The 17,208-nt window shown below is 40.0% G+C and overlaps 1 protein-coding gene across 13 annotated transcripts in view; it reads left to right on the top strand.

Moving 5' to 3' along the window:
• SYNE2 (spectrin repeat containing nuclear envelope protein 2) overlaps positions 1–17,208 on the top strand; it is a 440,757-nt gene that overhangs the window by 298,016 nt on the left and 125,533 nt on the right. For 9 of the 13 annotated variants that reach the window (XR_014820403.1, XR_014820402.1, XM_021074116.2 and 6 more), the window contains 6 exons: positions 1,287–1,455; positions 4,010–4,165; positions 6,749–6,889; positions 8,883–9,065; positions 10,051–10,188; positions 15,932–16,117. Coding sequence is in view for 9 of the 13 variants with exons in the window: in XM_021074116.2 (XP_020929775.2) it covers positions 1,287–1,455; positions 4,010–4,165; positions 6,749–6,889; positions 8,883–9,065; positions 10,051–10,188; positions 15,932–16,117 (973 nt within the window). In the remaining 4 variants the exon portion in view is untranslated. Of the gene's footprint in view, positions 1–1,286; positions 1,456–4,009; positions 4,166–6,748; positions 6,890–8,882; positions 9,066–9,972; positions 10,189–15,931; positions 16,118–17,208 lie in introns of all 13 variants that reach the window. The other 4 variants (XM_084983049.1, XM_021074177.2, XR_014820404.1 and 1 more) reach the window with 3 other exon arrangements.

The following is a 17,208-nucleotide window of genomic DNA, read 5'->3' as shown; positions in this document are numbered from 1 at the left end:
GGTCAAAACAGAGCTACAGCTGCTGGCCTACACTGCAGCCACAGCAACTTGATATCCGAGCCATGTCTGTGACGTACACCAGAGCTCATGGCAATGCCGGCCACTAAGCGAGGCCAGGAATCGAGCCCACATCCTCATGGACCCTCGTCGGGCTCCCTATCACTGAGCTGTAATGGGAACTCCATAGTATACTGTTTTGTAATCTGCTGAACCATTTATCAGCATTTTTTTTATGGCCTCACCTGTGGCGTATGAAAGTTCTGAGGCCAGGGATTGATTCCAGCTGCAGCTGTGACCTAGGCTGCAGCTGTGGTAACACTGGATACTTTAACCCATTGTACCAAGCCAGGGATTGAACCTGTGCCTCTGCAGTGACCCAGGCCACTGCATTCGGATTCTTAACCCACTGCACCACAGCGGTAACTCTAGCATATTATGTTTATTTTCCTATGCTATTAAATGTTTTTTAAAACATAATGTGTATGAGTTCCCTGGTGGCCTAGTGGTTAAGGATTCAGCATTGTTACTGTTGTGGCTTGTGTTCAGTCCCTGACCTGGGAACTTTCACAAGCTGTAAGTGCAGCCCCTCCCCCCCAAAAAAAGGAAAAAAAATAACTATGTAATATTTCACCATGTGGCTATACCATAATTTATATAACCAAGCCCCTAATACAGAATGTTTAAATTTTACATGTAATTTATTTTACTTTTATAAAATCACTGTAGGGACTATTCTTATTCTAGAATCTCTTTCTGCCTCTGCAGTTAATTCATTGAGAAAGATGCCAAGAAGTAGAATCAATGGGTCAAACAATATATGTTTATACCTAGAAATGCCACATGGTCCTCAGGAAAGATTTTACCCACTTAAACTCCTCTACTAACATAACATGGTGGCTTCATCCACGGCTGGTGGGGTCAGCGCAGGTAGAAAGCCTAGTGGGGTCTTCTGTGATTCCAGGAGCCCACATGTGACTCCATTCACACCACTGAGTCAGGTTCAGTTGAACTCAAGGATTACATGGAAAAAAGAGGATAGAGATCGCAATTGGAATATAAAAGTGTGAAAAGAAAATATTTGGGAATGCAAGTTTTAGAGAGGTTTTTGATTGATAGAATTTGATATATGTTGTATATGTAGTATACAAATCATTGAAAACTGGTACTTTTCTCTTAGGGAGAAATATCTTTTGTGAGCTATGCAGACATTTTATTAACTGTTGAAATAAAATTATTGCACAGAAATACAGGCTAGAGGAACAATTTTTTTTGATATTATATTTTAGGCTTTTTCAGAAAGCTCAAAAAATTAAGGAATTGATGCAGAATGAAATCCAAGAAAGACGTTCCTTTATGAAAGAACTAATTACTTTGAAGAATTTTTTTCTACAGACTGCAACATCTTTCCAAAATATGGAATTACAAGGCCACCCAGAAAAGGCAGAACAGCTTGAGGTAAGAGAGGAATGAACTAGTGAATGTGGCTGATACCAGCCCCAAATTTTGAATCCAAAGTCTTGGATCAGAGGTGACTCTGTGGCGAATTAGAGGGGGGCCTAGGAGAGAGGAGAGCATGTGCAATGGCCTTGCGGTATAGTGTGGCAGAGCTGCAGGAGATCAGTATGGTTGGGGTACAGAGAGCAGACTTGAGGCCAGGTTGGGAGGTGGACCCGCCTGGACTAAGCAGCCCCTTTTCAACCACATTTCAAGTGTGTTTGGTGAACCGGGGCCTCAGACCACTCTTGAGTAGCATGTTAGACAGCTGGCTTTAGCAGGCTGTAATACCCCTCTCTAATGGGGTGGAACCGATTTGACTCACAGTGCTTCTGCCACCAAGTGTGTGGGACTTTTCCCCCAACATCAGACTATCCTCCAGAGCTTTGGACACCACTTGAAACACCAGTTCATTCAGACACTAACTACCAGGAATTGGTACAGACCCCCCGGCTAAGGGCTCAGCCCCACAAGACCGTTGCTACTTCAGATGCCATTTGTACTTCTTGTGGTCTGTGCAGGCAGGTTGGAAAAAGGAATTTTCTAGCATCTCAAGGTGAAAAGAAAGAAGAGTTTATTCAGATAAGAATCACTGCTAGCGCATCGGGAGGACTTTCTCATAATCAGGGAGAATGGATGCTGAGCATGTGGTTATGCCTGTTTTTATATCCCAGGGAGAGGCGAGGTCTCAGGATACATCTGCTGACCTGCTGATAGGTTGGAGAAAGAGGGGTCTTAGGAAACACTTGCCGGTTGGTTGGGGACATCTAAAGCCCTTCAGAGGCAGAGTAAGGAGTGGGCCACATACCTTTCCTAGTAGAGGCAGGAAGGAGTAGGCCAGGTTACTCCAGGTGGGGGAAGGGCATTACGGTGAGATGGGTGGGGTGATGGTAATTCTTGTCTTGGCCGGAGGCTTTGACTTCCTCTCCTTGAAGAGGCCTTGAAGTCCAACACTTCTGACTTACAGGCTATGAAACAAGGGTCCATGACCACTTCCTTGGGTTTGTAAATTTACAGGAAGGCACTTACTATTATTGGGTTATCAAAAAGAATACAACTCAGAAACAGCCAACTGGTCTACATGTACAGGGGAAGGGATGGGGAAGGGGCATGGAGCTGCCCTGCCCTCCCTGGATGGGTCACTCTCCCACCACCTGGATGTGTTCATCAACTCCAGAGCTCTCTAAAACATGTTTTGAGTTTTTGTGGAGGTTCCACTACAAAAGCACGATCCATTAAATCATTGGCAGTTGATGATTGGCTCAGTGGTTGAGAAAGGCTTGTTATAAATAACAAAAGACCATCCTCTCACCCCTACCTAGAAATTCCAAGGTTTTAGAAGTTGTGCCAGGACCAGGCATGAAGACCAAATATATTTATTTATACCATCATGTTTATGCAGAGGCCAAAGGTCATTTTCAGAATGATCCCTTTTCATTCTACTCAGTGGTAACAGGCAAAAATGACATTTGGAAGTTTGTTCCAAAATTGCATGCTGTTGTTAACCAGAGCTTTTGATTATCAGTGCTGGCAAAGGAAATCTCCTCCCTCACAGAAGCAGTCTTTTTGGCAAAGCCATTTAATTGTGGCTCTGTGCTCCAGACTGGGTCTCTATAAACTAGGAGCACACTGTCCCTCAAACCCAGTCTTTCTCCAAAGGACATTGTTCTGTAACTTTTCCCCTCTAGATTTGTTCTCTGCTGAGGGTTAAGAGAAAGAAAGCTATGACACATCTTGGAGTCATTTAAAATTGTAATCATCCTGCTGTCACACAAATAATGCTACTGAACAGCTACTGTAAAAACAAAAAAACCCAAAAAGCCACAGTAAAGTCAAGAAGTATTTTTCCATTTGATCTTTGGGAAACTTTCCCAAACAAATGAGTTTCTCCTTTGTAATTAGTTCAGGAGAACGTGGATCAGATTCTGTTTCTAGGCCACGACCAATAGACTATTTGTTCAAGTTTCTTTTATCTCCTAAAAACCCACATTCTTTGGAAGGAACTGGAACCCTCCCTTTTGAAAGAAGTTGAGCCTTGCTGGGCTGTCTAATTACATGAAAGCAGACACTTTTGCTTCAAGTATGGGGCTTTTAGTGGCCTTGAATCATTGTGATGATAATGTAGGAAGAAGCAGAAATGGCAACAAGTTAGTAACAACAACAACAAAAAACTTCTTTGAAACTTTTCACTACTCATAGCTTTTTAGATGGAGACTACAACTGAGACATAATTAAATCCTAGTGGTACTTTAGGAAGAGGAAAATGTGGTAATATCTTTTCAGAACAATGATTTCACACTATGAAGAGATATCAAGTTTAATTCTTACAAATTGGAAAGCATCATCTGAGCAAACTGAGTATCTCTCGGGGTTAATCAGCTTGTATCAGTAGTGAGGCTTTGTCATGCAAAATGTGCTCACTTAAATCCTTAGGATATGAGGGAAAGCTGCTTTCATTTTTAGAGTTAAACTTTTTCCCTGTCCTTGTGAGCATTTGAAACTCTTGATTTTTTAGGAGCTTCAAAGCATTCTTAAGAAAGGGAAGTTAACTTTTGAGAATATAATGGAAAAGCTGCGAATCAAGTATTCTGAAATGTACACCATAGTTCCTGCAGAACTTGCATCTCAGGTGGAAGAATGCAGAAAAGCTTTAGACGACGTAGATGAGAAGGTAATAATGATGTTTGTATTCATGTTATTACTTATGGGGGTGAATGAAGATAAAAAATGTCACTTAAAAACATCACATTTTCAACTGCGCTGATTTCAGCTATGTCTATTTTTTAGAGTTTCGTTGACTAATGATTTTGTGTATTGAATACTGAGATAGAGTTGCTCTAAATAAGTGACCGTTAATAGAATTAGATAGTCTATTTATCTTAAGTTATCAGGATGCTTAGATTTTTCTTCTCTTGCATTTAGAAATAAAGTTATGTATTGTCTATTACTTTTTTTTTTCCTCCTTAGAGAATCATTTTAAAATTTTGGACATAAATAATACTTGGCTTTAAAGCATATTCCCTATGAACATTTTGAACTCGCAACCAGGGGCAATAAATATACATTTCACAACTCACTAGCAGCACTTAACACATTCATTACTAGCACTTAACACGCAGTATCTTTCTAATGATGATGGTAACAGAAATCTCACAAAGCCATACCCAGGCAAACCTTTATACCTGAAAGTCCAGGTTGGGAGAAAGAGTGGGAAATGTTTCGTAGTACTTGGAGACTTACGTGTTTAGCAAGACAATTTAATTGTATTATTTTAAGGCTGCCCAAATCCAACATAACAAAAGGTCCAACATACACAGAAGAATTTTTATATTGCTTTTTGAACCCTGGAATACCTATAATTTAATAAATAAAATAGATAATAAATGCACATAAAAATCAGGTTTCAAACTGTGACAGATTTCTTTAGGAAATCTAACCCATGTAAAAACATGTAAATTCCTGATATAAATTACAACAAATCTTGTTTATTTGACACACAAGATAGTCTGTTATGAGGTACTCTCATAGGATCGCCTACTATTGATTTTAAGAGAATCCTAAATGTTTTGAGAGGAACTAAATTGGTTCTCGTAACTACTTCTTGTGAAAATTCCTAGCAAAGTGAATTAATAATCAAAATCTACCCTTTCAATTTAGGGTTGAATTTCAACTGTAACTTTCATATTTGTATATGTTTGTAACAATCAACACTAGTTTTTATTAGGGGATGTGTCTAAAGGATGCAGGCAGGTGACATAGTACCATTCTGTACAGTTCAGATGGCTGTGTACTTTACCTAAATCATGATCTCTCCTAGTGTACAAAAGTGATATGCATTTCTGCTGGGAGAAGAATTGCCCCAAATATTAGAAAGCTTCATTTTATGGCAATTTGTTACATAGGAATAAAAACTAATACAGCAATAATAATAAAAAAAAACTAATACGGCATTAATTTTCTTCCTAAAAATCTTGACTATGGTATGGTCTGTGGAATAAAAACATTACATAAAATATCAGCAACATCTGGGGGCTCAGAGCTTCTCAGGAGCAGTTCAGCCACTGACTTATTATGTGTGGCTTTAAGGAAATCACTTAGCCTGCATTTCATTTTCTGCATCTGTGTGCTATCTGCTTTGGAAGGTTTAGTTTCAGTGGTTATATAGATACAGTAGTTTTAAAAATGAATTAAAACGATTATACAAAAGCATTAGGTATTATTTGGTTATTTAGTGACTACTTGGAGAAAACCTTATCACCATAGCTTTAAACAGCAAGAACATGACCTAATCAGGCATTTGAAAAATGACACAGTCAACATTCATTTATCATCTCTCCTAGCACAATTTATTTTCTTAAGGAACTCATTCCGATAAAAAAATTACACTGTTTCGCAGCTAGATTTCTAATTGCTGGGGAAACATACACTAGAGACATTCACACAGAGAAAAACTAAGCTTTTCTACTGCAAGAAATAGCTAGTTTTAGGTATTTCACCCAAATGAATACTAAGGTGAGAATTACATGTTTAAAGTCAGATTGAGAATGTTTGCTTTTATTGAAAACAGATCTGTGCAAAGGATTCTCCAATAAAATCGAGAGGCAATATAATAAATAATTTATCTCCCAGGAATTCTTTCCTATTATTGGTTCCCTTGGTGGGGGGTGATTCAGATTCTACCTCTCAGTAGTTTTGCTCAACCCAGCATGTATCTGCAGTATGTACTCTGGATTACATTTAAAAAATTTTTGTTGGATGGTTTTCTTTTCTTTTTTTTTTGGTTGGATTTAAAAGGTCTGGTCTGGAGTTCCTGTCATGGCACAGTGGAAACGAATCCAACTAGGAACCATGAAGTTTCGGGTTCCATCCCTGGCCTCGCTTAATGGCTTAAGGATCTGGTGTTGCCATGAACTGTGGTGTAGGTTGCAGATGCCGCTCCGATCCCATGTTGCTGTGGCTGTGGCGTAGGCCAGCAGCTGTAGCTCCGATTAGACCCCTAGCCTGGGAACCTCCATACGCTTCGGGTGTGGCCCTAAAAAGACTAAATAAATAAATAAATAAAGGGTCAGCACAGCTGCCATTTCCTAGTCTACTAATCTGCCTTCTTAACAAAGCATTAGGAAGATTTGGAATTTCCACCCAGCCCTTAAAGACAAGTAAAATCACAAAATGTGTGACTACCTCTTTTATTGTTTGAACCTCTAAATAGAGTGCCAGAAAACATTCCCACTGTGGCTTTCTCCCTTTGCAACAGATTAGCAATGAAGTCTTGAAAAGCTCACCATCGTACACAATGAGTAGAAAAATAGATGAAATTAATAATGGCCTTCGTAACGTTGAAAAGATGTTGCAGCAGAAAAGCAAAAATATTGATAAAGCTCAAGAAATTCAAAAGGTAACATCCTCCCTTAACTTACGCATTTGGTATATTCCCTGTTCATCAGTCATCACAGGGTTCCTAACTCAGTTCAATGGGGCCTCCTTGCCAAGAGTGTCACCTTCAGAGGCTCGGTGGAGAAGGTTGCATTTAAGAATTGTTCTCCGTTTTTCCACGGTGGGAATATGCCCAAACTCCTGAGAATGTATGATTGTGATCTAGCCTTTTCACGAGTTGAGGAAAGTGAGGCTCTTACCTTGGGAAGACTGATAAACAAAAAATATTCCAACAGGATATGAATAGTGTTAACAGCTTTTCCTTGGACTGCCAAGGAAAATAGAAATTCCAATTTCATTTCTCTTGTAGAACTATATTCTACTTCTTAACTTCCAGAAAAACTCCTGTATATGGAAAACATTCTTATTCTACTCTGTACTTTTAGGAAATATTCTAATATGAATGAGGACTTAAAAAAATAGGGCTAAGAGGATAGATCTTAAAAGTTCTCATTATGGAGTTCCCTGGTGGCTCAGCGGGTTAAGGATCTGGCATTGTCACTACCGTGGCATGGGTTCAATCCCTGGCCTGGGAACTTCTACATGCCATGGGCATTGCCAAAAACTAAAAAAAAAAAAAAAAAAAAATTGTTTTCATCACAAGAATAAAAAGTTGTATCTGTGTATAGTGTCGCATTTTAACTATACTTATTGTGGTGATCATTCTGCAGTATATACAAATATTGAACCATTGGATTGTACACCTGAAAGTAATAAAATGTTATGTGTAAATTATACCTCAATTTTAAAAAAGTTATCTTCAGAGAGGTCTCACTTCATCTTGCTTCCCTCTGTTCCCTCCCTCTCTGCAATTAACCCTCCCTCCTTTGGTTTTAAATTTTAACTCTATTATGTCTCCTTGGGTAGAAATAATTATAAGCATTAAAAGAAATAATTATTATATGTGTCCCCTTTCATGTAAGAAGACATTAGCTATACTCTCTTAAAATAAAATGGATAAATTTGCTCACAAGTAATCATACCTGCCTTTGACATAGCAGCCCCCTCTAAACCAACTGTGATGTCAAAGGATTTAATTAAATTAAAAAATAAAAATAGGTCAGACTATCACTTACCACTGGACAAAATCTCAGGCTTTCACTAAGCAATTTAACCAGATTTCCCATTTCCAGAAATTATATCCTTATACAGATATTAAGGAAGAATTGAGGGATTTCCACTGTGGTGCAGTGGAAATGAACCTGACTAGTATCCATGAGGATGCAGTTCAAATCCTGGCCTTGCTCAGTGTGTCAAGGATCCGGTGTTGTTATGGCCAGGGCTGTGGTGTAAGCCAGCAGCTGCAGCTCTGTTTCAACCCCTAACCTTTTTAAGGCAGGTGTGGCTTTAAAAAGCAAAAAAAAAAAAAAAAAAAAAAAAAGTTGAATGTTACATTTGAGATTTCCTCTGCCCATATAAGTCCAGGTTTAAATCCAACCTATTGGTTTCTTGAGCCAAAAGAAGTTGCTACTAATACATGTGGATAGAATTTTCTGACACTGCATTAGTCTTGAATCACAGCAGAATTTTCCTTTACCAGTTTTCTTTTTGCATTTAATAAGAATTGGCTTCTAGATTAAGTACATGTATATACTGGTCTAAATAGGTTCAGGTATTTTCTTAAGCCCTTTTAAACATAATGTTACCTCATCACTCTTGAAAGATGAGGGTTATGTTGACCTTGTTTTGGTGTCCTTCATCTCTGGAAATGGCCAGGACTTTCTGCTCCCTTACAGCTAATTGGTACTGAAATGAATGCTGTTAGAGTTACAAGACCTCAGAAAAAGCGTTTTTCAGTTCAGGTCACAAGTGGTTGCTGGGCAGAAGTAAAAAACTTGGCCTGCGATACCATCTCTGTGATGTCGTTCTGGTACCTTTCACAAATACAGATACTGTGTGAAAATGTAGAAATTCCCTTCTCTTCATCCCAACTGATTTAGGATTTTCTTCTCCAGAAAATGTGGGATGAGCTGGATCTCTGGCATTCCAAGCTAAATGAGCTGGATTCTGAAGTCCAGGACCTTGTCGAGCAGGACCCAGGACAAGCTCAGGAATGGATGGATAACTTGATGGTTCCTTTCCAGCAGTATCAGCAAGTGTCACAGAGGGCAGAGTCGCGCACCTCCCAGTTAAACAAGGTAACTCCCGCTGGCCCTGCACAGCTTGTGGTAGTGGTGAGGTGGGTCTGAAACGAAACAATATTCAGAGGCAGCCAGTTTCCTGAATTACCACCTTTAGGACCTGAAGCTAGAGTCACCCCCATAGTTTGAGTAGGCATCACAGGGATAGATTTCAGTGATGGCAGAGGCAGAAGCAAGAATCTAAAGTCAGACCATGGTAGGAGTTCAGGTGAACACTGGGCTTCCTGACAGGTAAGGGTATCTCAAAGGTCTGGGGAGGGAGCTGGAGAAAGGACATCATTTGGGAACAAGATGCCCCTGCCTTCCCTCCCATGAAGCAGTCATGGTTGGTGAGTTGTGCATGTGCAAGAGCAAGGCTGGAGCCTGTTCTCAGAGGAACCGGGATACTGTCCAATGAGGCTCCGTGTGGGAGGACCTCATCTAAGTGCAACTTTCAGAATGGAGCAGAAAATGGGAACCAGACTCGTGGCAACAATAACTGGGAATCCTTTCCAAGGCCCGTAGAGTGAGGGTAGAGCTTCCTAAATCCTTCCTACCTCAGGGCAGGAGGAGCTTTACAGGTTGAAAGATCAAAACCTGAAGGGGGAGGCAGATGGCCCAGCCGTGGGGAGTGGAGCCCTGGAAAGCCTGACCCTGCTGACCAATAGCACCTGCTCTCCATTCAAGAATCATTCAGCTGGAGGGAGTTCCCATCATGGATCAGCAGGTTAAGGACCCGACTGATATCCATGAGGATTTGGGTTCGATGCCTGGCGTCACTCAGTGGGATAAGGATCTAGCTTTGCTATGAGCTGGAGTGTAGGTTGCAGATGTGGCTTGGACCTGGTATTGCTGTGGTTGTGGTGTAGACCAGCAGCTGCAGCTCTGATTTGACCCCTAGTCTGGGAACTTCCATGTGCTGCAGGTGCGGCCATAAAAAAACAAAAAAGGAATCATTCAAGTCGAGGAGAAACCATAGATTGGTGCTGCCTCTCTTTCACAGGCCACCATTAAGATGGAGGAATATCATGATCTTCTGAAGAGCACTGAGGCTTGGGTAGAAAACACCAGTCGCTTGCTGGCTGACCCTGCAGACTATGACTCTTCAAAGACACTCAGTCACCATGCAGGCACCCTTCAGGTGAGTGTTCTTTCAGTGTTTCTGGGTGTCATAGAATCTGCAGAAGGCTTAGTGACTTGACTGTCATGATGCTTTTCCCTCTTTTTTCCTGAAAAAGCAACCTGATCTGCAAGCATGTCAGATGACAGAGGGAAGCTTGGGAGAGTGGCGGCCTCTAGATTGGGCTTTTGGAGACCAGGATCTAGTTCTTTCTGTCCGATAAAGACTTCATGACTTTTTGGTTAGTTTACTGTGCCCTCCACGGGCCATGATTCTCCCATCTGTGAAGTCAGGATATTGTGCTGAGTGGTGTTTAGGGGTTTAGTAGGAAGAATTCCAAGACGGATCCCAGTGTTCTTGTTCCCTGGTACATACAACCTGTATAATCCCCTTACCTTGTGTGTGGCAGGACCAGTCAGTCCATGGACTAGGTTCTATCAGGTACCTAAGGCTATGGGATATGACTCCCATAGGTATATGACTGATCATGGATGGTAGCAGACTGAAGAGAAGGTCTCCTGCTGGATTGAATAAGTCAGCCGCCTACTATGGGAGGGCCCTGGGGCCAAGACCAAGAGTGGGCTCCAGAAGCTGAGAGTGACTCCCAGTCAAGAATTGCAAGACAGCTGGGATCTCACTTTGACATGTGGATTTTACCAACAACCAGAGTGAACTTGGAAGAGAAACCCACACTGCCAGTGGCACCTTGCTTGCAACCTGGGACATACTAAACTGTGCCTGGAGTCCTGAGCCATGGAAACCAGGAGATAATGAGTTTGTTTTATTTCAGGCTGTAAGTGTGTGGTAATTCATCACACAACATTAGAAAAATAGTCTGGCGTTCCTCCCAGGTCTAGCATGCATGGGTCCATATTTCCCGTCCTTCCTGGTGCCCCGTGGGGGCCCTGTCCCTGTGCTAACTTAAAGACGGAACAAATGGAAGTATTTTTCTCCTCAGGGCCACGATGGCAAGAGATCTTTGGATGCCAAGTATTGGCTTAAATTTTCTTGGGAAGGCCTATCTCCCTTCTCTCGTTATTCAGCTGCAAGAAAGAATCTCTTAGGAAAAAGTTTATTCTCTAACAATTTTCAGAGTAATCAGACCTCAGAGTTGATCACACTCTTTTTTCATATCTTTAAAGTAGTGCAGTGTGTTCCTAGGTAACAACTGACTTTGTACTTCCCTGATGTTTGAGATTTCTTAGCACATTTTTTTCCTATGGTAACAGTTGTAAAGATACTGCATTTTTATCCATTTGTTTCTTTTTTTCTCTTGCCTGTGATTTCTGCCCTTGCTTTTTAGGTCAACGTTCCACATCTCTGAAGCATGTCATCTTTTTCTTTTAAATCTGTATTTTTCACCATTTTCAAGAAGTTTGAAAAGACAGAAGAGAGGCATGCTACTTCTTCTCCCCAAATGCTTATTAGGAGTAAAAAAAACCCCAAAAAACAAACAAAAAACTGTACCAGAATGAACTTAGGAAAAAATGGCTGGACTTTTACTGCTTCCTTCTGAGACAAATGTTAAAGTGTGAGTTCCTTTCGTGGCTCAGAAGTAATGAAACCAACTAGTATCCATGAGGACATGGGTTCGATCCCCAGCCTCTCTCAGTGGGTTAAGGATCTGGTGTTGCTGTGGCCTTGGCTGTGGTATAGGTCACAGACATAGCTCAGATCCCACATTTCTGTGTCTGTGGTGTAGGCTGGCAGCTGCAGCTCTGATTTGACCCCTAGCCTGGGAACTTCCATATATGCATGGGCGTGGGCCTAAAAGAAAAAGACCAAGAAAAACAAAATGTAGAAGTGTGAAAGTAAACTGTCTTAAGCTGTTCAGGACACCCAAATTTACTGCCCTTTGTTTATGAGCTAGAACTGAATAGAACTCTGGGTTGTTAGCTTGAGGAAGTAGGGACAAGGGGACATGCAGGCCGATTTCCCGCAGAATGTATCTTAAACAAATCCCCAATGGGAAATAAGTTGCAAATAGCTAGTCACATGTGAACACCTCATTTGTTCCTGTATTGAAAGAAGTTTGGCCTACTTTTAGGATATCCTTTACCATTTGACTTTTAAAGAAGTACCAGAACCCTCAACTAAGCTTTGAAAATCTGTTTTAATTGCACTATAACCTTCCACCTGGATCATATTTGTTAAAATAGGTTTTTATAACCTAAACATGATTCCATAAAGACTGCTGTTGTAATTAAGGCTCGTTGAAACCTAAATTGTCATAGTAAAAGTAGGAAAGCAACTCGTTTTTTAAATCAACTTCATTGAGGTATAATTTTCATATAGTCAAATCCACCTGTCCTAAGTTTATAGCTAGATGAGTTTTGATAAAGGTATGCAATTGTGTAGCACCACCACCAGCAGTTTATAATGATCATTTCCATCACCCTACAAAGTTCTGACATGCTCCTTTGCACTCAGTACCCTTTTACCTGTCTTCAGCCCTCTGAAATCACTCCCTCATTTTTTCTATTCCTTTAATTGGGCCTTCTCTACAGCATCCTGTGAATAGAATCATATAGCACACAGTCTTTTGTGACTGACTTCTCCCTAGCTTAATATTTTCCAGATTCATCCAGGTTGTTATATTTACAGGTAGTTTATTCCGTTTCCTGCTGAATAGTATTCCATTTGTGGAAAGTGCAACATATTTATCCCTTCACTAGTTAATAGATGTTTGGGCTATTTCAAGTTTGGGGCTTTGTATTCTGTATCTATTGCTGTGTAACACATTCCTCCTGAAGTTAGCAGTTTAAAACAAGAAACATTTCCTGTCTCAGAGTTTCTGTGGGCCAGAATTGAGGTCTGGCTTACCTGAGTGCTTTTAGCTCGAGGTGTCATGAGAGTGCAGTTACTGTGTCAGTCAAGGCTGGGGTCCATCTGAAGGCTCAATGTGAGTGAAGGAAGAAACAGGATGTGCTTTAGGCTCATTCATGTGGCTGTTGGCAGGACAAGTGGGCCTCTTCACATGGCACAGCAGTGGGCTTCCTTTACCATAAACAATCAAAGGAGCTCCCAAGACAGAAACTGTCTTTTTATTAATTTTTTTAAATTAATTTTTTTTTTTTTGTTTTTTGTCTTTTTAGGGCCACATCTGTGGCATACGGAGGTTTCCAGGCTAGGGGTCTAATTGGAGCTACAGCTGCCGGCCTACGCCACAGCCACAGCAACGCCAGATCTGAGCCGTATCTGCGACCTATACCACACCTCACGGCAATACCAGATCCTTAACCCACTGAGCGAGGTCAGGGATCAAACCTGCAACCTCATGGTTCCTAGTTGGATTCATTTCCGATGCACCATGACGGAAACTCCAGAAACGTCTTTTTAAATCTGATGTTAGATGTGACATTTCATCACTTCTGCGATACTTTATTAGAAGTCAGTCAGTAAGCTCAACCTACATTTAAGGGAGCTGATTACAAGGGCACAAATCCCTGCAGGTGGGGATAGGAGGCCAGGTTAGAAGCTGCAACAGCCCTAAGGAGCAGAGCTGCTCTAAGCATTCATATACACATCTTTTTGTGAGGGTGTGTATTTTCATGTTGTTTAATTTGGTGAATACCTAGGAGTAGATTGCTGGCTTCCAAGTTTTTAACTAGATAAACTAACAAATCATGTTTCAAAATGGCTGCACCATTTTTCATACCCCCTGGCAATGTGAGTTCTAATTACTCCACATCCTTATCGCACTTGATCGTATCTGTCTTTTAAATTTTATCCACTTAATGATGTGTAGTGGTGTCTCTTTATGGTATTTCTCTAAATGACTAATGATTTATTTATTTGAGCATTTATTTATATGCTTATTTGTCATTTGTACACTTTGTAAAATGTTCAATTTTTTTGGCCCATTTTTAAATTGGGTTATTTGTCTTTTTTATTCTTGAATTTTAGCAGTTATTTATACAATACCTTAAAATCCAGTCCTTTACCAAATATATTATTTACAAATATTTTCTCCCAGTTCATGGCTTGTCTTTTCATTCTCTCAATATTGTCTTTCAGAAAGCAAATGCTATTTGTTTGATGAGGTCCAATTTATCAGTGTTTTTCTTTTATGAATTATTTTTTGTGTTGTGTCTGAGAAATCTTTATCTAACCTGACGTCACAAGGATTTCCTATTTTTTATTCTAGAAATGGTATAGTTTTAATTCTTTCTTTTAGGTCTGTGATAACATTTTAAGTTAATTTTTGTATATGATATGAAGCTGAAATCAGTGTTGGCTTTTTTCCTTGGGGATATCCATGTTTTGACCACTCACTGTTGAATTACTTTGGTGCTTTGTTGAAAATCACTTGACTCTCATATATGTGGGTGTATTTCTGGGCTCTCTCTTTTGTTCTCTTGATCTGTGTGTCTGTTTTTTTTTTACCAATATGACACAGTCTTTATTATCGCAACTTTATATAGTAAGTCTTGAAATGAGGTAGTATAAATTCTATAACTTGGCCCTTTGTTTTGGCTAATCTGGGTCTTTTGCATTTCTGTATAAGTTTTATAATCAGCTTGTCAATATCTATGCAGAGGTCTATTGGAATTTTGAGTGAGATTGTGTTAAATCTAGATCAGAGCGGTGAGAATCTATGTCTTAACCATATTAACTCTTGCCATCCAAGGATGTAGTGTAATCTCTCTACTTATTTTGGTCTTCTTTAATTTCTCTTTAATGTAGATTGTTAATTTTTTTCCTGAGTATTTTATGATTTTTGATGCTATTTTAAATAGTATTATTGGAAAAAGCATTGCTTTTAAGTTTTGTTTTCCTAAAAGTTTTCTCCTGTAGGATTCTGAATAAGATCAATGTAAAATTCTCAATAACCTGATAAATTTTAGAGACATATGACTAGACTTGTTGCAAAAGTAAATGTTCTTTCTCCTATCAGTTATTTTATATGCAATTACCTGAACACTACATTAGCCAGTTGAACATTTCCAGTCAGTGGCTGAGTTATTTTGAAATCTTAAGGTTGAAAGTTAATAATTATAATTATTAAAAGAAAAAAGAAAAAGATAATAAGGAAGAATGTCTAAGAAATTCTATAAGTGGATTTTTCCCCTTTTATTTGGTTTTGTCAGATAGAGATCTTTTGGTATCCAGTTATTCAGGTAACTTAAGCCAGAGGGATATCTCATGGACACCACTGGCTCTGTGTGGTGAGGCCACAGAGGACACTGGCCCCAGGAGTGGGAGGCCACAGGACTGATTCTTCATTTTTCATCCCAACTTAATTTGTCTGTTCCTCCCAAACCAACATTCACCAAATTACAAGTCCAACCAATTGAATGGCTTTTTTGACCCTGATTCCAAATTATGGAGGGATGGACTTACAGGTCAGGTGTTCCTGGTTCTGGTAACGATGCTGGAGGAGCTGAGTTGCATGGAGTGAAACAGCTGCTGCAAACCCACCAAATGGGGTAGACACTCCGTAGTCATATACTGCCACTGGTCAGAGGGAATGTTCAAGGCTTTTTTGTGAAATGAAATGAACAGGAGTTTGAAATGTTGAGTCCAATTCAGATTTTCTCCTGAGTTAATTTTTTATTCAGGTATAATTCACCTACAGCATTTATTAGTTTCAGGTGTGCAACAGAACATTCAATATTTGTTTACCTTGCAAAATGAGTACCCACAGTAAGTCTAGGTAACATCTGTCACCATATATAGCTGTAGAATTTTCTCTGATTTAAATTTTAATCAGCTTGTTTCAGTATCTTGATGTTTCTTTTTCTCCATGTTTCCCATTATCTAGATGGCTTTGGAAGATTCAGAACAGAAGCATAATCTTTTACATTCAGTTTTCACAGACCTAGAAGACTTGTCAATAATTTTTGAAACAGATGATTTAGCACAGTCCATACAAGAGTTAAGTCGTCAAGTGACATCTTTACAACAAAAAATCATGGAAAGTCTTCCACAGATTCAGCGAATGGCCGATGTAAGTTGGCACTATAAAGATGTGGCTTAGGAGTTCCTGTTGTGGCTCAGTGGTTAACAAATCCGACTAGGAACCATGAGGTTTCAGGTTCGATCCCTGGCCTTCCTCAATGGGTTAAGGATCCGGCATTGCTGTGAGCTGTGGTGTAGGTTGCAGACGTGGCTCGGATCCCGAGTTGCTGTGGCTATGGCGTACCCCTAGCCTGGGAACCTCCATATCAGCCTAAGAAATGGTAAAAAAAGACCAAAAAAAAAAAAAAAAGATGTGGCTTATTACTTTGTATTTATATTTCATTTAGTAAATTAGAGTTTATCTGCTAATCAACTCCTCTGAGACACATTGACCTGGTCCATTTCTCGTTTATGTTATTACTTGAATTATACTTTACCACCTATAGTGCAACTGCAAAAAAAATCAAACCCCCATGCTCAGTCCAGAGGTGGTCTCTTTAAAGGTAAGAATCCTGATCAAATAAGCTGTGTTTCCTCTTTGTCAGAGAGGAGATATTATTGATTTTAAAGCACAGATTAGCAAAGAGGGAATTATAACAGATTACTTCCCAAGTTTTCATTCACCAATAGCAAATATTTATTGAGGAACTGCTGTAGATCAGTCACTGGATTTTTAAATAATTTTATTTAATTTAGCTTGAAATATGTGAGATATTTATTTAAGGATGGAATTACACAGCAAAGGCAGATACGGTTAGTCTTTTTTTTGTTTTTGTTCTTTTTAGGCATATGCCTGCAGCATATGGAGGGTCCCAGGCTAGGGGTCCAATCAGAGCTACAGCTGTTGGCCTATGCCACAGCCACAGCAACTCCAGATCTGAGCCGTGTCTGTGACCTACACCACAGCTCACGGCAATGCCGGATCCTTAACTCACTGAGCGGGGCCAGGAATCAAACCCACATCCTCATGGATCCTAGTCGGGTTCATTATCACTGATCTGCAATGGGAACTCTCAGTTAGTCTTAATTATTTACCTTTTAGGAGTTCCTGTCATGGCTCAGTGGAAACAAACCTGACTAGCATCCATGGGGACACAGGTTTGATCCCTGGCCTCACTCAGTGGGTTAAGGATCTGACAT

This window comes from Sus scrofa, chromosome 1, assembly GCF_054392235.1.
Source record: "Sus scrofa isolate SSC_HxYL_T2T_F1_AM1 chromosome 1, Sscrofa_HxYL_maternal_Yorkshire_Landrace_v2.0, whole genome shotgun sequence".
In the NCBI taxonomy this organism is placed as follows: Eukaryota; Metazoa; Chordata; class Mammalia; order Artiodactyla; family Suidae; genus Sus; species Sus scrofa.
This window is presented reverse-complemented; position numbering and strand designations above follow the sequence as displayed.